The 16,720-nt window shown below is 41.6% G+C and overlaps 1 protein-coding gene across 1 annotated transcript; it reads right to left on the bottom strand.

The window, feature by feature from the left end:
• Window positions 1-1,112: 1,112 nt before the first annotated feature.
• LOC111586491 (core histone macro-H2A.2) lies at window positions 1,113-15,286 on the bottom strand. The gene is made up of 9 exons (XM_023296230.3): window positions 15,104-15,286; window positions 12,802-12,979; window positions 10,548-10,654; window positions 7,036-7,233; window positions 5,524-5,628; window positions 4,275-4,374; window positions 4,075-4,164; window positions 3,700-3,874; window positions 1,113-1,656 (listed from the first exon to the last, which is right to left on the bottom strand). The coding sequence occupies exons 2-9, from the start codon at window positions 12,971-12,973 to the stop codon at window positions 1,491-1,493; spliced, it is 1,113 nt and encodes a 370-aa protein (XP_023151998.1). The 5' UTR covers window positions 12,974-12,979; window positions 15,104-15,286; the 3' UTR covers window positions 1,113-1,490.
• Between the last annotated feature and the right edge of the window lie 1,434 nt (window positions 15,287-16,720).

Genomic DNA, 16,720 nt, shown 5'->3' with positions numbered 1-16,720 from the left:
TATCAGTACATCCATTGATGTCATTCTGAATGTTTTGGTTATTTTATCAACTTGATCACAAACACAAAGTGAGATGTTGTTCATTATTTAATACATGAGTCAATCCAGAATTGGGGGACATTTTACTGGCTTTAATATGGCTTTGTCGAAAGAAGAAAGAATTGAACTGGTACTTCTCAGTGAATGTGAAGGATGGACATATCGAAACACAGGATTAGGGTTAGGAAGTGATTTTTTGGGGGCTAGCATGAATTTTAGCCATGACCATTTCTTTAGTTTTGGCTGATAGATTTGATCGTCCAGAACGGGGTTTGTCCATGACACTGCCCATTTCTGTGAACTTTTTAACCACCTTCGCCACCATAGAAAAGCCAAGTGGAATCCTCCATAGATGACGTGCATTAAATTCATCTATCTTTCGATATGTCCATCCTTCACATCCACTGAGAAGTACCAGTTCAAATCTTTCTTCTTTCAACAAAGCCGTATTTAATCTGTGGAGGCAAAAAAAAAAAAAAAAATGATAGTTAATGAGTGTTCCTATGTGTCCAGACTTTAGGGACACCCTGTATATTACTTGTTCTTGTCAACGTGCACATACAAACCAACAATCCAGAGTGGTCTGAAACCATTTCTTAGATTCATAGTTGTGGACAGTTAGTCTGGCTACTAACTGACAGCATCCAGCAGCCCATTCATGTTTTTCTCTTGTCATCTGTCATTGAATAAAGCTGCATTCTGGGTCCTTTATCGAGTCATGTTTTAAAATAGGCCTAGACTTGTGTGTTTTTTGTTCACCTATGAGAGGGTGCAGTCTTGACAAAGAGACAGTGAGACGTTTTAAAATACTACAGATCTGGATGTGATCATGGGACTCATTGAGGATGTAAAGAATAAAGAATAGGAATTGTCCTTTTAGCATTTCTCCTAGCTTGACTGGTCGGATTTTGTAGTAGAATTACAAATTATGTCAAATGCTTATTGCTTGAAAGAGGAGACATTTACACAGACACTAAGACTCTGGACAGTGCCATTTGTAACTTTTTTTAAAACAACACGCAACAACAACAGTGAAAAACAATTGAAACAAGTGTTGAAAGTTTGAGCAGACCTCTGGTGTAAAACATCTGAGTTTTATTTCAAAGCAAAATGAGAATCACTGTATTTTTTTTAGTAAACTAACTGTATCAGAAACTACATAGGCCAGAAAAAAACTGTTATACAATATTTGTACATGGAATGTAAAAACATCATGAAACAAGGAGGCAGAATATCAAACTGTACGGACTTAAATGATCTAATCTATAAAGAATTCAATATCTTGAAGGGACAGTGGGACATAAATGTGAACAGCACTCCACTCACAAATATTGTTTTCCTCTTTAATCAACAGATTCCACATCAAAAGCCCTACTGCTGCACCACCTACCTACCTACCCCATCCGCAACAAACAACAGTTAGAAAAACCAACCCCTAAAACCAGGATTCCTCACTTGGTGTCCAGCTTGGCCATTTCCTGAAGGTATATTCCAATGCTCTCACTGTCAAACAGCACAAAGTAAATGTTTTTCAAAGAGGAGCTCGTGGATGACACAAAATGGTTGGAGATGGCCTTGAGGATGAGCTGAGCAGCTGTTTGCTTTGGGAAGCCGTTCCTGTGAAAGAGAGTCCAGTTATTGAATGAATGTGTAGTGAGCAGTGGATAAAGAGCAATGAAGACTAATGTACAGGTGCTGCAGATACAACACAGCTGGTAATGATGTCATTGCAAGTAAAAATGTAAAGGACTCGTGTTCTGCATCGTTACTTTGGTGGGAGACAAATGATTTCACAGCTGCATTGGATGAGACTTTCAGTAGTTCTGATTCTAAAGAATCAGACTAAACTACAGATGTGGCCACAACAGCCAGCAAGTTCTAGATCAGGGCTGTCAGTCATTTTAGTTCAGTTGAAACATTCAGCCAAAGGCACAAAACATTCAGTTGCAGGTAGCTGGAATTCAACATTATAGTATATTACAAATTGTCAAGATCTAGAAATTATTGTAAATTCCCATTCATTTCCACATCTGTGTAGTGTTCCTGACACACCACACAAACTAAACTATAAAGGAAGAAGTTGTCCCCCTGCCTTGTAAATGTATCAAATTTATACAAAAACAATGCATAAAAGTTGTGGCAGTGCATCAACAATAGGGTTCAACCAAGCAAAACTCTGTCATACTGAAGCAACTGACTCACATTAGGAAGTATTTATTTTCACCTCAGTTTTTTTTTTTACACTTTGCAAAGTCATCCCACGGGCCGGACTGGACCCTCTGGCAGGCCGGTTTTGGCCTCCAGGCCGTATGTTTGACACCCCTGTTCTAGAAGAGTGAGCCTTTCTGATCTCCTTCTGATCTCAGAACCCAGTCATGTTTCGGTAACATTCCTCTAACACACAGGATTCTTTATCACTCTGTCTACATTGATTTATTGCGACACACAACAGCAACATGATGAGGTTAAAAAGAAAAAATAAAACAATACCTGCTAACACTTAACACTACTGATGAACACCAGAGTTGGTAAAACAAAAGATTAGAAGTGTTTTCTGTTCTCTCAGGCTGCACACAAATGGATTTGAAAACATAATTGTTGTTGCAGCTGTAATTAATGACCATCAATAGTGTGTCGAGCACTGAGCCAACACATTCACATCCCTGCATCAGTTAGAGGAGAACTCTGGCACTGGTTTATAAAAGTCAGATGGTGTCAAATCACACAATAAGAGGCTGCTGATTCTAGAGGATAATTCCTATTAGCTCAAATGTTGTATGTAAAGTGCTTTGCTGCTTTTTTACTCATCTGTCAGCATGAAAGCTGTTCAGATGGTTACTGACATGAGTCTGATTTGCTTCCAAATTATTTTATCACCAGTGTCAGAAAAAAACCAAACAATACCCAACCATAAGAAAAGACATCAGTCTTAAAAGGCTCAGCGTCTGTTCTCTGGACTGCACTTTCACTTTTACACTGTAGAATGGGGGGTCATTCTCAGTTGGTTTACAAATGTGAGGAGGAACAGTTTCAAAGGGAGAGACTCACATGCACTAAAATGCACATGACTAGACTAACAAACAAAGCAGAGAACCTTAGTTCAACACGCACACAGAGGGAGTACAACACTATTACCCCACTATATCTTTACACAGCAGATAGTTGTTTGCTGCTGTTTGTATTCAAAATCTTATATACTGGAGCTTTTATTGTAAAGACAGACGTATGTGACCTTTTTCTGCCAATGTGATCCCGGTACTGGGACCGTGTCATATCAGTTATTAAAAGGTGCTCTATCACCATTTTGTAAAGGTAAATGTGATTTGCTTCCATAAAATAACGCCTTTAAAATGGTCTAAAGCAATATGTAGCATAAAAAAAAAACAAGAAAGACTTGTTTATGGCGTTTTTGGAGCACTAGAGAGAAGATATTTCAATCAGAAGCTCGGGCATTTAAGTGGCACCAACACGAGGCCCTGGAATCTGTGTTGCTAACTGGTCCAGTAGTTTCCAGTCGTAAAATCTGTAACAGGTTTTGAAGGAACTCTTTATCAAATTTCACTTCGGCTGTAAATTAGCCCTAGTGGTCAAATCTGAGTGAACAAGCACAGGAGCAGCTCTACTGAGTGACACACAGACAGTTTGAAGTGTGGAACTCACCGTCCAGCAGGAAGTGAAGGGAAAGCCACCGACTTGAGCTTCTTCTCCTCTGCTGCTGAGAGGCAGTTCTTCACTGTCTTCTCTAGCTGGTCCTCACACTTCTCTGAGCCCCACTGAGGGATGTTACAGTGGATGATGAAGCGGGCTGCCATCCCATTGGCCTGGCTCACTGCCACTGCAGGACGCACAGACACACACTCTTAGTCTGACTGTGTCACCTAACTAATGAGTTTCTAAAGAACAGAGGTGTCTACGAATCATAGACTTCATCTTCTATATAAGGTCTCTGGTAGAAATGTTCCTCGCACAGCTACTAAAACATTAGAGCTGATACAGTTTACCCTGTGTGAAGTGTCTGTCCAGGTCAGTCTTTACCTGATGCCACCTCCAAAGGCCCCTGTGCTTTCCGCAGCTCCTTAACTCCCTCCAGGAACTCTCTGCCTCCAGCTTTCTCCAGGGCATTGCCTGAAAATACGGTGCAGCAGAAGCTCAGTATAAGAGAGTCTGAAACAAAAGTCTGAAAAGTGGCAAGTAAAAAAGAAAAAAAAAAAATCACATGACCATGCTCTCCTTACCCACTCCATCTTTGAGGTCCATCTCTGCATTTGTTGGGTTAATAATTCCCTCCACCTTGATGGTTCCGATTTTGCCGATTTCACTCTCTGTTAGTGAAAGCTGTGGATTCACAAAGACATCAATATGACAAAAAATCCATCCATCCATTATCTATACACCGCTTAATCCTCACTAGGGTCGCGGGGGGGGGGGGCTGGAGCCTATCCCAGCTGACTCAGGTGAAGGCAGGGGACACCCTAGACAGGTCACCAGTCTGTCGCAGGGCTACATACAGAGACAAACAATCACTCTCACATTCACACCTACGGGCAATTTAGAATGATCAATTAACCTCAGCATATTTTTGGACTGTGGGAGGAAGCCGGAGTACCCGGACAAAACCCACGCATGCACAGGGAGAACATGCAAACTCCATGCAGAAAGATCCCGGGAAAGCCGGGACGCGAACCAGGGATCTTCTAGCTGCAAGGCGAAAGTGCTAACCACTACACCACTGTGCAGCCCTATGACAAAACAGCTGCGGCATTTTCTTATTGAGTAGTTTTGAGAAATGTTGTACATCAGACTGACATGTTAGTTGGGCTTTTATCAAACATCATACTGACTAGATGCTGATATCTTAATTGTACCACCTGTCAGCTTTACACAGCTATACACACACAAAATGTACAACTGTGTACCTTGTTGCAGTATGCTCTTTAGAATATCTACTGTGATCACCACTGCCATAGTCACTTTATTTAAACCAAAGTTTGCAAATGCACAGTGCACTTTATGACCACTGCCGGTCAGTTTAAATATGCGTATTGCATAAACTGCTATAGTTTTTCTATATTATGTCCAACCTCATAGTGACTCGGTGGTTAGCACTGTCGCCTTGCAGCTAGAAGATCACCAGTTTGCATCCCGGCCTGGGATCTTTCTGCATGGAGTTTACATGTTCTCCCTGTGCATGCTTGGGTTTTCTCCCACAGTCCAAAAACATGCTGGTAATTCTAAACTGTCCATAGGTGTGAATGTGAGTGTGATTGTTTGTCTCTATGTGTAGCCCTGTGATAGACTGGTGACCTGTCCAGGTGTTCCCTGCCTTCACCCTAAATCAGCTGGGATAGACTCCAGCCCCCCAATGACTCTAGTGAGGATTAAGTGGTGTATAGATGATGGATAGATGGATGTCCAACCTCTGGAATCTCTATAGTTCACAATAAAGAGCATTGCCACTAAGTGTCTCTAATACACATACATTACCTTTTGTCCAAGGAACAGGCTCTTTGCTGACAGGATGGTGAAGCCATCTCCAGGACCGTCTTCTGCTGTGGAGTTTGGTACAGACTCTTTGTCGTTGTCTGTGCTCTTTGCCAGATGGAGAAAAAAAACATCCATTGACCCGCACTTTAATCATAACAGAATGCACAGCCCTAATCACTCTGGCTGTTGATCGGTACTTGCTGAGTACTGACTCAAGCAGATTAAAAAATTAAAAGATAGCCTTCGATGCCTTGTCAAATTCTTGGGTTTATTATTTATTTACTATTTGTTACTTATATACAATATAATATTGCAGGATTTCAGCTTTAGCATATTGCATTGTGGCAATGTTTTGTCTTGCCTCTGAACATCAAAGTTTAACAAAATAATTTAAATTCAAAGTCTAAAGCCCTTGTACTTTTTTTTGGTACTTTTTCTAAAACTTTCAACCATATCAGTCTTCTTTAATTGACACAGTTCAACTCCTAAACCCAACTGAATCTCAGAGCTGCTTGGACATGGATTAGTTTTGGATATGACTGGTGCAGCCCAAAATTTGGGATTGCATGACTTTCCACACTACACGCATGCTGACTGCATGTCCTAGGAAAACAAATGGTGCTTAAAACAAATGTTTTGTAAAAAGTGAGATGTACGAGGAGAATCTCAGTCATTCACACCTTTATAATTCATCATCAAAAAAGTTGTAATTGAAGTATTCGCTGCCAAACTTTGGAGGAGCTTTATGCATGCGTTCCCTTGATGGAGCCCAAACACAGTACTGTACATAGTCCCCATTTCTTCTGAAATCCTGAGCTATGTTTTTACACTGGTCCTGGCACACCTCAGGAATAATCAGGGATATGGTGTTACAACCAAAGCTGTAACCAGCTGTTGTTTTCCCATGAGTAGTTTTGTTTTTGAAGTAAGGGGAAATGTGGCAGACCAGCCCCAGTGTAGTGTGAACAGAGCCATGTCCGCACTCCACTTATCTGTCTGCGTAGACGGAAAGCAGGAATTGACCATTAACTTTTTTATCAGTCATCCTTCATTTGTAGCTGTAACAGGAGTCAGTGGTTTGGCACACAGTTAGCTGGACAAAGAGCCTTATTTATTTATTTATTTATTTTTTTATTTTTTTATTATCCCTTATTAATCCCACGAGGGGAAATTCTGATTTTTGCATATCTCTCCAATTGGGGGGAGTCAGAGCGACGGGTCAGCCACAGTACAGCGCCCCTGGAGCAGGAAGGGTTAAGGGCCTTGCTCAAGGGCCCAACAGTGGCAGCATCGGGGCTTGAACCTCTGACCTTCTGATCAGTAGTCCAGAGACTTAACCGTTGTGCCACCACTGCCCCTTGCAGTGCAGTTACCCCTTACTTTCTGTTCATTTGGAACAGAGAAGCCAATTCAATTGAATTGTGGAACAGCCAGAGATTTTTCCTTTGCAGTATACTGAGGCCTTAATGAATTCCCCCCGCCCTGTGTATTGTGTCTGTTGAGTTGACTGACCTTTGGCTTGCGGCCTCGTTTGCCTTTAACCTTTTTGAAGGGTTTGACTGGCTTCTTGCTCTTTGAGCGTCCTTCCTGCTTGTCGGGGACAGATGCCTGAGTTTCCACTTTTACCCGGCTTCCCCTTTTCTTTGACAGCAGCTCTGGATGGATCCGAGGCAGAACTCCTCCATTTGATATAGTCACCCCCCTCAGAAGCTGACGGCAAAAACATTCCAGAAATAAAGACTTTGTATTTTCTGTACTGTCCTACAGAATACAAAACAGACCCTTTGTCTTCACAGGAATGTTATTTCCTTCACGGAACTGTTGTGGTTGTTCCAAGCAGAGGGTTAACCACAGTGCTGGGACATTTAAATGAAACATTAGCTGTTATACACACCATCTGCTGTCAGCTGAAACCTTCGCTATCACACATGCACCGTGCACCCCTGGGAAAACACTTTCCTCCCATTATCATGATAGGACAGTTGCTAACACAATATACACTCACTGGCCATTTTATTAGGTACACCTTGCTAGTAAATGGCCGGACCTCCCTTTACTTTTAGAACTGCCTTAATTCTTCATGGCATACTTTCAACAAGGTGTTGGAAACATTCCTCTGAGATTTTGGTCCATATTGACATGATAGCATCACACAGTTGCTGTAGATTTGTCAGCTGCACATCCATAATGGCAATCTCCTATTCCACCGCATCCCAAAGGTGCTCTATTGGACTGAGAGCTGGTGACTGTGGAGGCCTTGGAGTACAGTGAACTCATTGTCATGTTCAAGAAACCAGTTTGAGATGATCTGAGCTTTGTGACATGGTGCATTATCCTGCAGGTAGTGGCCATCAGAAGATGGTGCACTGTGGTCATAAAGGGATGGACATAGTGTTGCTAACCATGTCCATCGCTTTATGACCACAGTACATACTCAGGTAAGCTGTGGCATTTCAGTGATGCTCAATTGGTACCAAGCGGCCCAAACTGTGCCAAGAAAATATCCCCCACACCATTACACCACCACCACCAGCAGCAGCAGCCTGAACCACTAATACAAGGCAAGATGGATCCATGCTTTCATGTTGTTTACACCAAATTCTGACCATCTGAGTGTCACAGCTGAAATCGAGACTCATCACACCAGGCAATGTTTTTCCAGTCTTTCATTGTCCAATTTTGGTGAGTCTGTGCCAATTTTAGCCTCAGTTTCCAGTTCTTAGCTGACAGTAGTGGCACCTGGTGTGGTCTTCTGCTGCTGTAGTCCATCTTCTTCAAGGTTCAACGTGTTGTGTGTTCAGAGATGGTATTCTGCATTCCTTGGTTGTAACGTGTGGTTCTATCATCTCCAACCAGTCTGCCCATTCTCCTCTCACCTCTCACATCAACAAGGCATTTTCATCTTCACAGCTGCTGCTCACTGGATAGTTTCTCTTTTTTGGACCATTCTCTGTAAACCCTAGAGATGGTAATGTGTGAAAATCCCAGAAGATCAGCAGTTTCTGAAATATTCAGACCAGCCTGTCTGGCACCAACAACCATGCCACATTAAAAGTCAATTAAATCCCCTTTCTTCCCCATTCTGATGCTCGGTTTGAACTTCAGCAAGTTGTCTTGACCATGTCTACATGCCTAAATAAATGCATAGAGTTGTAGCCATATGATTGGCTAATTAGCTATTTGTGTTTACGAGCGATTGAACAGTTGTACCTAATAAAGTGGCCGGTGAGTGTAATTTTAGCAATATGATATAATTACAGCAACACAAAAAAACATTTATTATGGTTGAACCTTGGCTTTCATTAGAAAGTTGATGTTCCAACAGTGTGAACACTGCTCAGCTGAACAACATGTGTTTGCAATGGTGGAGCCACTAGTGCTTCTGGCACTAGTGGCTCCACTAGTGCCAGATAATGAGGTTAAAGGTGCATGAGGCAACCTGATCCACAAGCGGCTCCAGATGGCAGATAGAGATTTGTCTTGGAATGTTGAGGTCTGGGCTGCACAGTGGCTTGGTGGTTAGCACTTTTGCCTTGCATCTAGAAGAGCCCTGGTTCACGTCCCGGCCTTCCTGGGATCTTTCTGCATAGAGTTTGCATGTTCTATCTGTGCATGTGTGGGTTTTCTCCAGGTACTCCAGCTTCCTCCCACAGTCCAAAAACATGCTCAGGTTAATTGGTGATTCTAAATTGTCTGTAGGTGTGAATGTAAGTGTGATTATCTGTATTATATCTGTATTATCTGTACTTAGGTCATGCTGGGCGGCATCATTAATGTAAAAGCTATTTCTATTTTTCCACTGGTGACTAACAAAGGCTGCACTTACCTGTATGTTTACACGGACAATCAATCAAATGACTGAATTTGAAAAGAGGGCTTACAGTGATGATGAGCCCACAGAGAATTATCCTCAACCGCAAATAATTCTCTTAATGTTCCACTCAGGTGGAACAGCAGGTTTTCCACTAATCACAACATTGGCAGTTTGATCCCTGGCCCCTACATGTGCCGAAATGCCTTAACGCAATACACTAAACCCCAAGTTGCTCCCGATGACAGGTGAGCACCTTACATGGCAGCTCTGTCACTATCGGCGTGTGAGTGTGAAGCGCTTTGTAGAACCTAGCTATGATTAAAAGGCATAGATAAGCAGTGCAGAAGTACGTAAGTGAAGATCATTTACGAACAGTTACTCTCAGTTCTACCCGTTTTGGCTCACTGTTTAGTTTAACAAATCATAAATTCCACTTTCAGCTACAGCAGCAGCTGTTTTCAGTGAAAAAAATTCTGAAAACCCACTTTTCACAGCATCATGCTTACACATCGTGGGGTAGGAATGGTAATATTTGACAACCTGCAGGGTTTCCCAGGTTTTAGGATTTCTTCAGCATCAAAGTAGTTCAGTTCAAAGGTGCATGTTATCATTTCCCATGCATTCATTGCAACATTATACTTTTTTTGTGAAAGTTCACATAGGTTCACACAAGTGAAGACTCTTACCGTTCGAATAAAACAAACTACTGATGTTCAAGCTCATGTTTAATATAATAAATCAAGTGGGGCCATTGCCTCCATTAGGTTAGTAAAGTGATAATCACATTAACCTTTCTCATTATTAAGATCACATAACTAGAAGCAAATCATCATTGCAGGAGAAAGTCTCCATGTTTTTTTCTTTTGTGAATGCAGTGCCCATGGATCAGGTGGTAGAGCAGACTGTCCACTAATCATGAGGTTAGCGGTTCGATCCCTGTCTCTTCCATGTGTGGGTGTGTCCTTTGGCAAGACACTGAACCCCAAATTACTCCCAGTTTATTTCTTCTGTGGGTGCAATACCCTTACGGTGAGAGTGTGTGTGTTAATGGGTGAATGAGAAACACACAGTAAAGCACTTTGTGGAACCAAGCAAAGCAAGACACACAGCACATACTGACTCTGAGTGTGAGAAGCTGGCTCTGCTGGTACCTGAAGTGTGATGGTTTACACACAAATATAAGTCTGCCACTGGTACAGCACTGTGTTACCTGGTTAAGCTCCTCATCGTTGGCCACAGCCAGCTTGATGTGCCTGGGAGTTATTCTGCCTTTCTTGTTGTCCCGTGCTGCGTTTCCTGCCAACTCCAAGATCTCAGCTTAGAGGAGAGAAAACAGAATATGGAAAGCCATCTAACATGCAGCATGTGTTCTGCCATTTAAACTGGTTTATTTTCCTGAACATTAGATGCAGTCAACATGATTAGATCTAACTCCTGTTGGAAGCTGTAATGTTTTAACAGTGATATGTACAGTAATATTGCGAGAAAAAAAATGCTGTCTTTTTAAAATCCTAATTTGTTTTGTTAGCTTTATAGTCCAAGAAACTTCTTTTGACCCATTCTTATTTGCTCAAGAATTAGACCTGTGCCCTGTAATTTTTCTATTTTGTAATGTGTTACAGGATATGAATTAAATGAATATAAATTAGTATTTTAAAATAGTAATAAACAAAATAAATCTCTGAAGGATCAAACAAAAACTAATTGAAAGTATTTTTTAAAAACTGAGCAAAAATGAGCTGAAAGGCTAAACTTCCTCTAAAATTATACAAGAGAGCTACAGTAGGTTACAGTATTCTCATTTTTCTTCCACTTGTCAGGATTTCTTGATTCTTTTTCAATTTCAGTTCTGAGCTCATATTTGGGCACTTAGGGTATTACAGCAGTGCTTCCCCACCAGAAGTGCAACAAGTGGTAAAATTTCAAATATTTTGCCCCATTTCAGCCGGCTGAAATGAGTTTCCTCCGTAGGGTGGCTGGGCTCTCCCTTAGAGATAGGGTGAGAAGCTCGGCCATCCGGGAGGATCTCAGAGTAGAGCCGCTGCTCCTCCGCGTAGAGAGGAGCCAGATGAGGTGGCTCGGGCATCTAATTAGGATGCCCCCCGGACGCCTCCCTGGTGAGGTGTTTAGGGCACGTCCCACTGGGAGGAGGCCCCGGGGAAGACCCAGGACACGCTGGAGAGACTATGTCTCCCAGCTGGCCTGGGAACGCCTTGGGGTCCCCCGGGAGGAGCTAGATGATGTGGCCGGGGAGAGGGAGGTCTGGGCTTCCCTCCTAAAGCTGCTGCCCCCGCGACCCGACCCGGATCAGCGGTAGAAGATGGATGGATGGATGGATTTTGCCCCATTCAATTCTCTTTCTTCTAGGTAGTTGCCATGATACAAGGTAGGAGTCTTCTTAATTTATTTAAGTTTATTATTACTAATTCTAAATAATAATATTAATACTTTGGCAGCTGAACGAATTTAAATATGACACAATAAAGCATTAAACATTTACATAAACATTTGTTGATTACGTTGGCTTCAGTCACAGGATAAGCTAACATACTATTAATTGGAATATGAATCAGAGCGCTGCATCTCCCTCCTCAGGAGAAGATAATGTGGCCATCCTGAGCCCAGTCCTCATGTTGTCTTGGTGAAGTGAAAGAGGCAGATACATCAGAAATGTTGCGATTCATACTCTTGGATTAATTGCTAATTAGCTGTAGTTACCCTGTGACCAATTAATGTAGCTTGTGTAATAATCAACAGAAATGGGCCAGAACTGAAACTAAACTGTTAAGTAGCAGGACTGTAAAATGTAACTACAGAGGACAAACTCCAATCAGTGAAAACGAGGTGAGAATACCGTAACAGAATGTAGCACTCTTGTATAACTATATTGTAAGGTCTGCCTTTGAACTATTTTTAAATCTTTTTTTATTCACTTTCATTTTTTTTTCTTCGGAAACTGTGTTAAACTAGGCAGGTAGGTTGCTCAAAACACCTTGGGGAACTTCCCACAATTCTTCAGTCTGTCTCGGGGTCTTCTGTCTTTCAATGTAATCCCATACTGACTCCATGATGTTTAGATCAGGGCTCTGTGGGCTTTAGGCCATCTGCTGCACGACTCCTAGTTCTGGCTGGATGTTTAGACTTAGACCTCAACCTCTCTAATGGTATCGTTCTGATATATACAGTTGTGAACAAAAGCTTACAGAAAGTTTAGTTTGTCAGATTTCCAAATGACCTATTGTAAATCTACAAATGAATCAAAATGCATGGTTGTTTTTTCATTGTGTGACAAAGACACTTTTTTAACGATCCCATTATTAAACATTCAGAGTTATAGGAGTCATTGGAAACTCAAGAACTCCATGATGGTCTTTACAAGTGTATGTAAACTTTTGTGCACAACTATGCGCTTACAGATGCGGAAGTTGGTATGTAGATGGCTGAACCACATGACGCCGCCATACCTGCCAGGTACTCAATGACAGCTGCCATGTAGACGGGCGCCCCCATGCCGATCCGGTATTTGTGTGTGCCAGTGCGCAGGTACCTCATCATCCTCCCTACAGGGAAGATGACACCTGCCCTGGCTGAACGGGACAGCTTGGTGGCCTTCTTCTTTCCTCCTCTGGCAGACATCCTGGTCTGGACATAGAGTGCAACCACATCTAGTAAATAACCAAAATAACATATTCTACATGCACAGCAGTTAGCTATAAATAATTAGTTAATTAATTAGTTCCAAATAAATAATATAGAAATAATACTGCATATTACACCAAGAAGGAGTTCTCCTAAAATGCAAGTAATAAATAAATATTGCACGCTTTCACATATCTTTCTTTGGAATCCCAACACATTAAAGCTACAAAATGTAATTTGCAGACATAATTATATTTTTATAAATGATCTCTTTCTAGGAACAATGTCTGTTAATTTGAATGATATGCAGCACACAGTAGAGACAGTTTTCACAGGAACTGTTACTTTGTTAGAAAGCAGTTCCACTGAAAACTTGTTGAAAAAAAACACATTTTTAAATAAAGTACTAATTTAAAACCTGAACAAATAAAACAAAATACATCAGTCCCGTTTTTTTTTATTTTATTTTATTTTTTAGCATCTTGCACATGGCACACCATGACGTGCATGTGTGCAGTGCCACACACTAGTGGAATTGTAATGCAGCTATTTCTTTTTAACATAATTTCAAATCCGTTATAAACTAACCATAGGGGATGACAGAGCTTTTGTTTACTGTTGACAGGAATCTGTACCAGACTTGGTTAGGGTTCAGCGAACCTTCAGCGAACCAATGAACATATCCGCAGGCTGACGTCCTCAGCTGAGTTTGACAGCCGAAAACAAGAAACTGATTTCACATACATGTTTACCGACTGAACAGAGCTCTACCACAGACAAGTAAACACACGTTACGTCCAAAGTTTATATCTAGGATACTCTAATGAAGGCCGTTCTTGTCTTTTTTTCTTGTATTTTTAGGTCAAACCATATGTTGATCGGGGATGTTACGAGGAAGGAATCCCCTTTCCCGAGGTCTCCATGTAAACAGCAGTGATCGGCTGCGGCCTGCAGCAGCTTGACTCTCACTTTATTTACATGCACCGACTCGGAGCACATCGCGCGCGTTAAACATGGAGGGACACGGAAAAAGACTGTGAATAGAACAAGCTATGGAGGCTAACGTTACTGTACCGTGCTAAAGCTAACGTTACTGTACCGTGCCAGAGCCAGAGCTAACGTTACTGTACCGTGCAGAGCCACAGCTAACGTTACTGTACCGTGCAGAGCCACAGCTAACGTTACTGTATCGTGTCACAGCTAACATTACTGTACCGTGCCAGACCTAACATTACTGTACCGTTATAGAGCTAACGTTACTGTACCCTGCCAGTGCGAACGTTACTGTACCGTGCAGAGCTAACGTTACTGTACTGTTATAGAGCTAACATTACTGTACAGTTACAGAGCTAACATTACTGTACAGTTACAGAGCTAACGTTACTGTACAGTTACAGAGCTAACGTTACTGTACCATGCAGAGCTAACGTTACTGTACCGTTACAGAGCTAACGTTACTGTAACGTGCCACAGCTAACGTTACTGTACCGTGCAAGAGCTAACGGCAGTATACTGTACCAAACACAACATTACAGCCAAGTGACGCCTTCTCCGTGTACCTGCGTAGACATTTAAGTGGACTTTTCCCTTATTTGAACTAAAGAAAACAGCTGACAAGGCGATGCCAGCTAACACAGAGGCGTGTATTTATGTATTTATTCATAGGCACTGATTCAGCAGGGAAAACAACGCTGCGAGGTAATGTCAGTTACGACAGGTCGGCTACATTAAGCTAGTTTGTCGTTACTAAATTGTTGACAAGGTGGACTCGGCAATGAAAGCTTCAACGAAGATGTGTTTGTATTCATTACTGGGCGATAACTGTCCTGCAAAAAAATACAAAGCTGCGAGAAAATGTTAGCCACGACAGGTCGGCTGCGTTCAGCTCGTTAATCAAAATCCTTCGGTGCACATTCCGCCAGCCACTTTCGCGTGTTATTCTACAATTGAGACGTTGAGTACAACGACCCATTTCTTTAAACAAGCCCCCACCCGCCCCCTTCTTTTTTCCATGTAGCCTCCAATCCTCTGCATGTGTGTAATCACATCAGACATGGAAAGTAAAGCCTCCCCGTCAATCCGGATATGCGCCGAAGCATGAAAAATGAAAAGCCTCCAAGTTTCTACCTGTTTTGTCCTCCTTTAACGCGAATCAGCCCAAGTCCGACAGGCTGCTGCACGATGAAGGACGGCGCGTTTTGTTGTGGTTCTCTTTACTTGCTGTCCTTGTGCGTAATAATCTTGCCCTCCAACCTTAGAAAAAAAAAGCCCACAGTGCAAGCAGGAACAGCGTAGTCTGGTCGGAGGCTGGCTCTGAGCTACTGATGCTGCAAAGGGGAAAAATTCAGTAGAGGGAAAATCCAGCGAAAACGCCCCCTTATCATGGCTTCAACGGGGGAACTGTGTTTGAAGTCAAAGAAAAATAAATATAATCCCTGATAATTTAAATAAATTCAACAGATTTAAAATGACAATCTCGTTAAAGGCCTTACAGTATATCCCATTTCATATTCCTATCTTTCCAGACTGTTAGGCAGTTTCTGTGTATTGTGAGGCTGTGCCGGTTCAGAATCTAACAGGTAGTGAAACAGTAAATGAACATCTCTCCTTGAACACACAATCTGAGCCAAGTGGACCAGACAGATGATCCTGGTGCATCAGAGGAGAAACCACAAGAAACCGAGAGAGTCACAGCAGCCAATCAGATCACTCGACTCCATCTTTGATCTGTCAAAGCCAATAGAGCCATGACATGGAGACAGACACATCCACTTACTGAGGACATGGATCTGAGTTTTCTACTGGATATCTTTCTTCTTCCCCTCATTTTGCATGACATTATACTGTGTTTTGTATTTTAGTCTTTAATGTAGTAATCCTCTATTTATTTCAGACTGTTGCATATTAGACTGCTCATGTATTAATATGAACATGTTCACTGTGAACATGTTTTGTTGTCAGCTACATGATTATTCTAATGTACAGTGCATATTCATATTGCTTCACTTTTCCCACATTTTATGTTACAGCCTTATTTCAAAATGGATTCAATCATTTTTTCCCTCAAAATTCTACGCACAATACCCCATAATGACAAAGTGAAAAATATTTTTTGACAATTTTGCAAATTTATTACAAATAAAACACTGAAATATTACATGAACATACACTACCGTTTAAAAGTTTGAGGTCACCCAGACAATTCCATGTTTTCCATGAAAACTCACACTTTTATTCATGTGCTAACATAATTGGACAAGGGTTTTCTAATCATCAGTTAGCATTTCAACACCATTAGCTAACACAATGTAGCATTAGAACACAGGAGTGATGGTTGCTGGGAATGTTCCTCTGTACCTCTATGTAGATATTCCATTAAAAATCATCCATTTCCAGCTAGAATAGTCCTTTACCACATTAACAATGTCTAGACTGTATTTCTGATTCATTTAATGTTATCTTCAACGAAAAAACTGCATTTCTTTCAAAAATAAGGATGTCTAAGTGACCCCAGACCTTGGATCAGTAATGTAAATATTCACACCATTTACTATGAAACTCAAAATTGAGCACAGGTGCATCCTGTTTCCACTGATCATCCTTGAAATGTTACTACAACTAGATTGGATATGATCTGAAAAGGGACTCACCTATCTATATGAGGTCCAACAGCTGACAGTGCATGTTAGAGCACAAACCAAGCCATGAAGTCAAAGGAATTGTCTGTAGACCGCTGAGACTTTG

The sequence above is a fragment of the Amphiprion ocellaris genome, chromosome 16 (genome assembly GCF_022539595.1).
Source record: "Amphiprion ocellaris isolate individual 3 ecotype Okinawa chromosome 16, ASM2253959v1, whole genome shotgun sequence".
NCBI classification, from domain to species: Eukaryota; Metazoa; Chordata; class Actinopteri; family Pomacentridae; genus Amphiprion; species Amphiprion ocellaris.
Note: the sequence above shows the minus strand (reverse complement) of the source record. Positions and strands in the feature narration are given on the sequence as shown.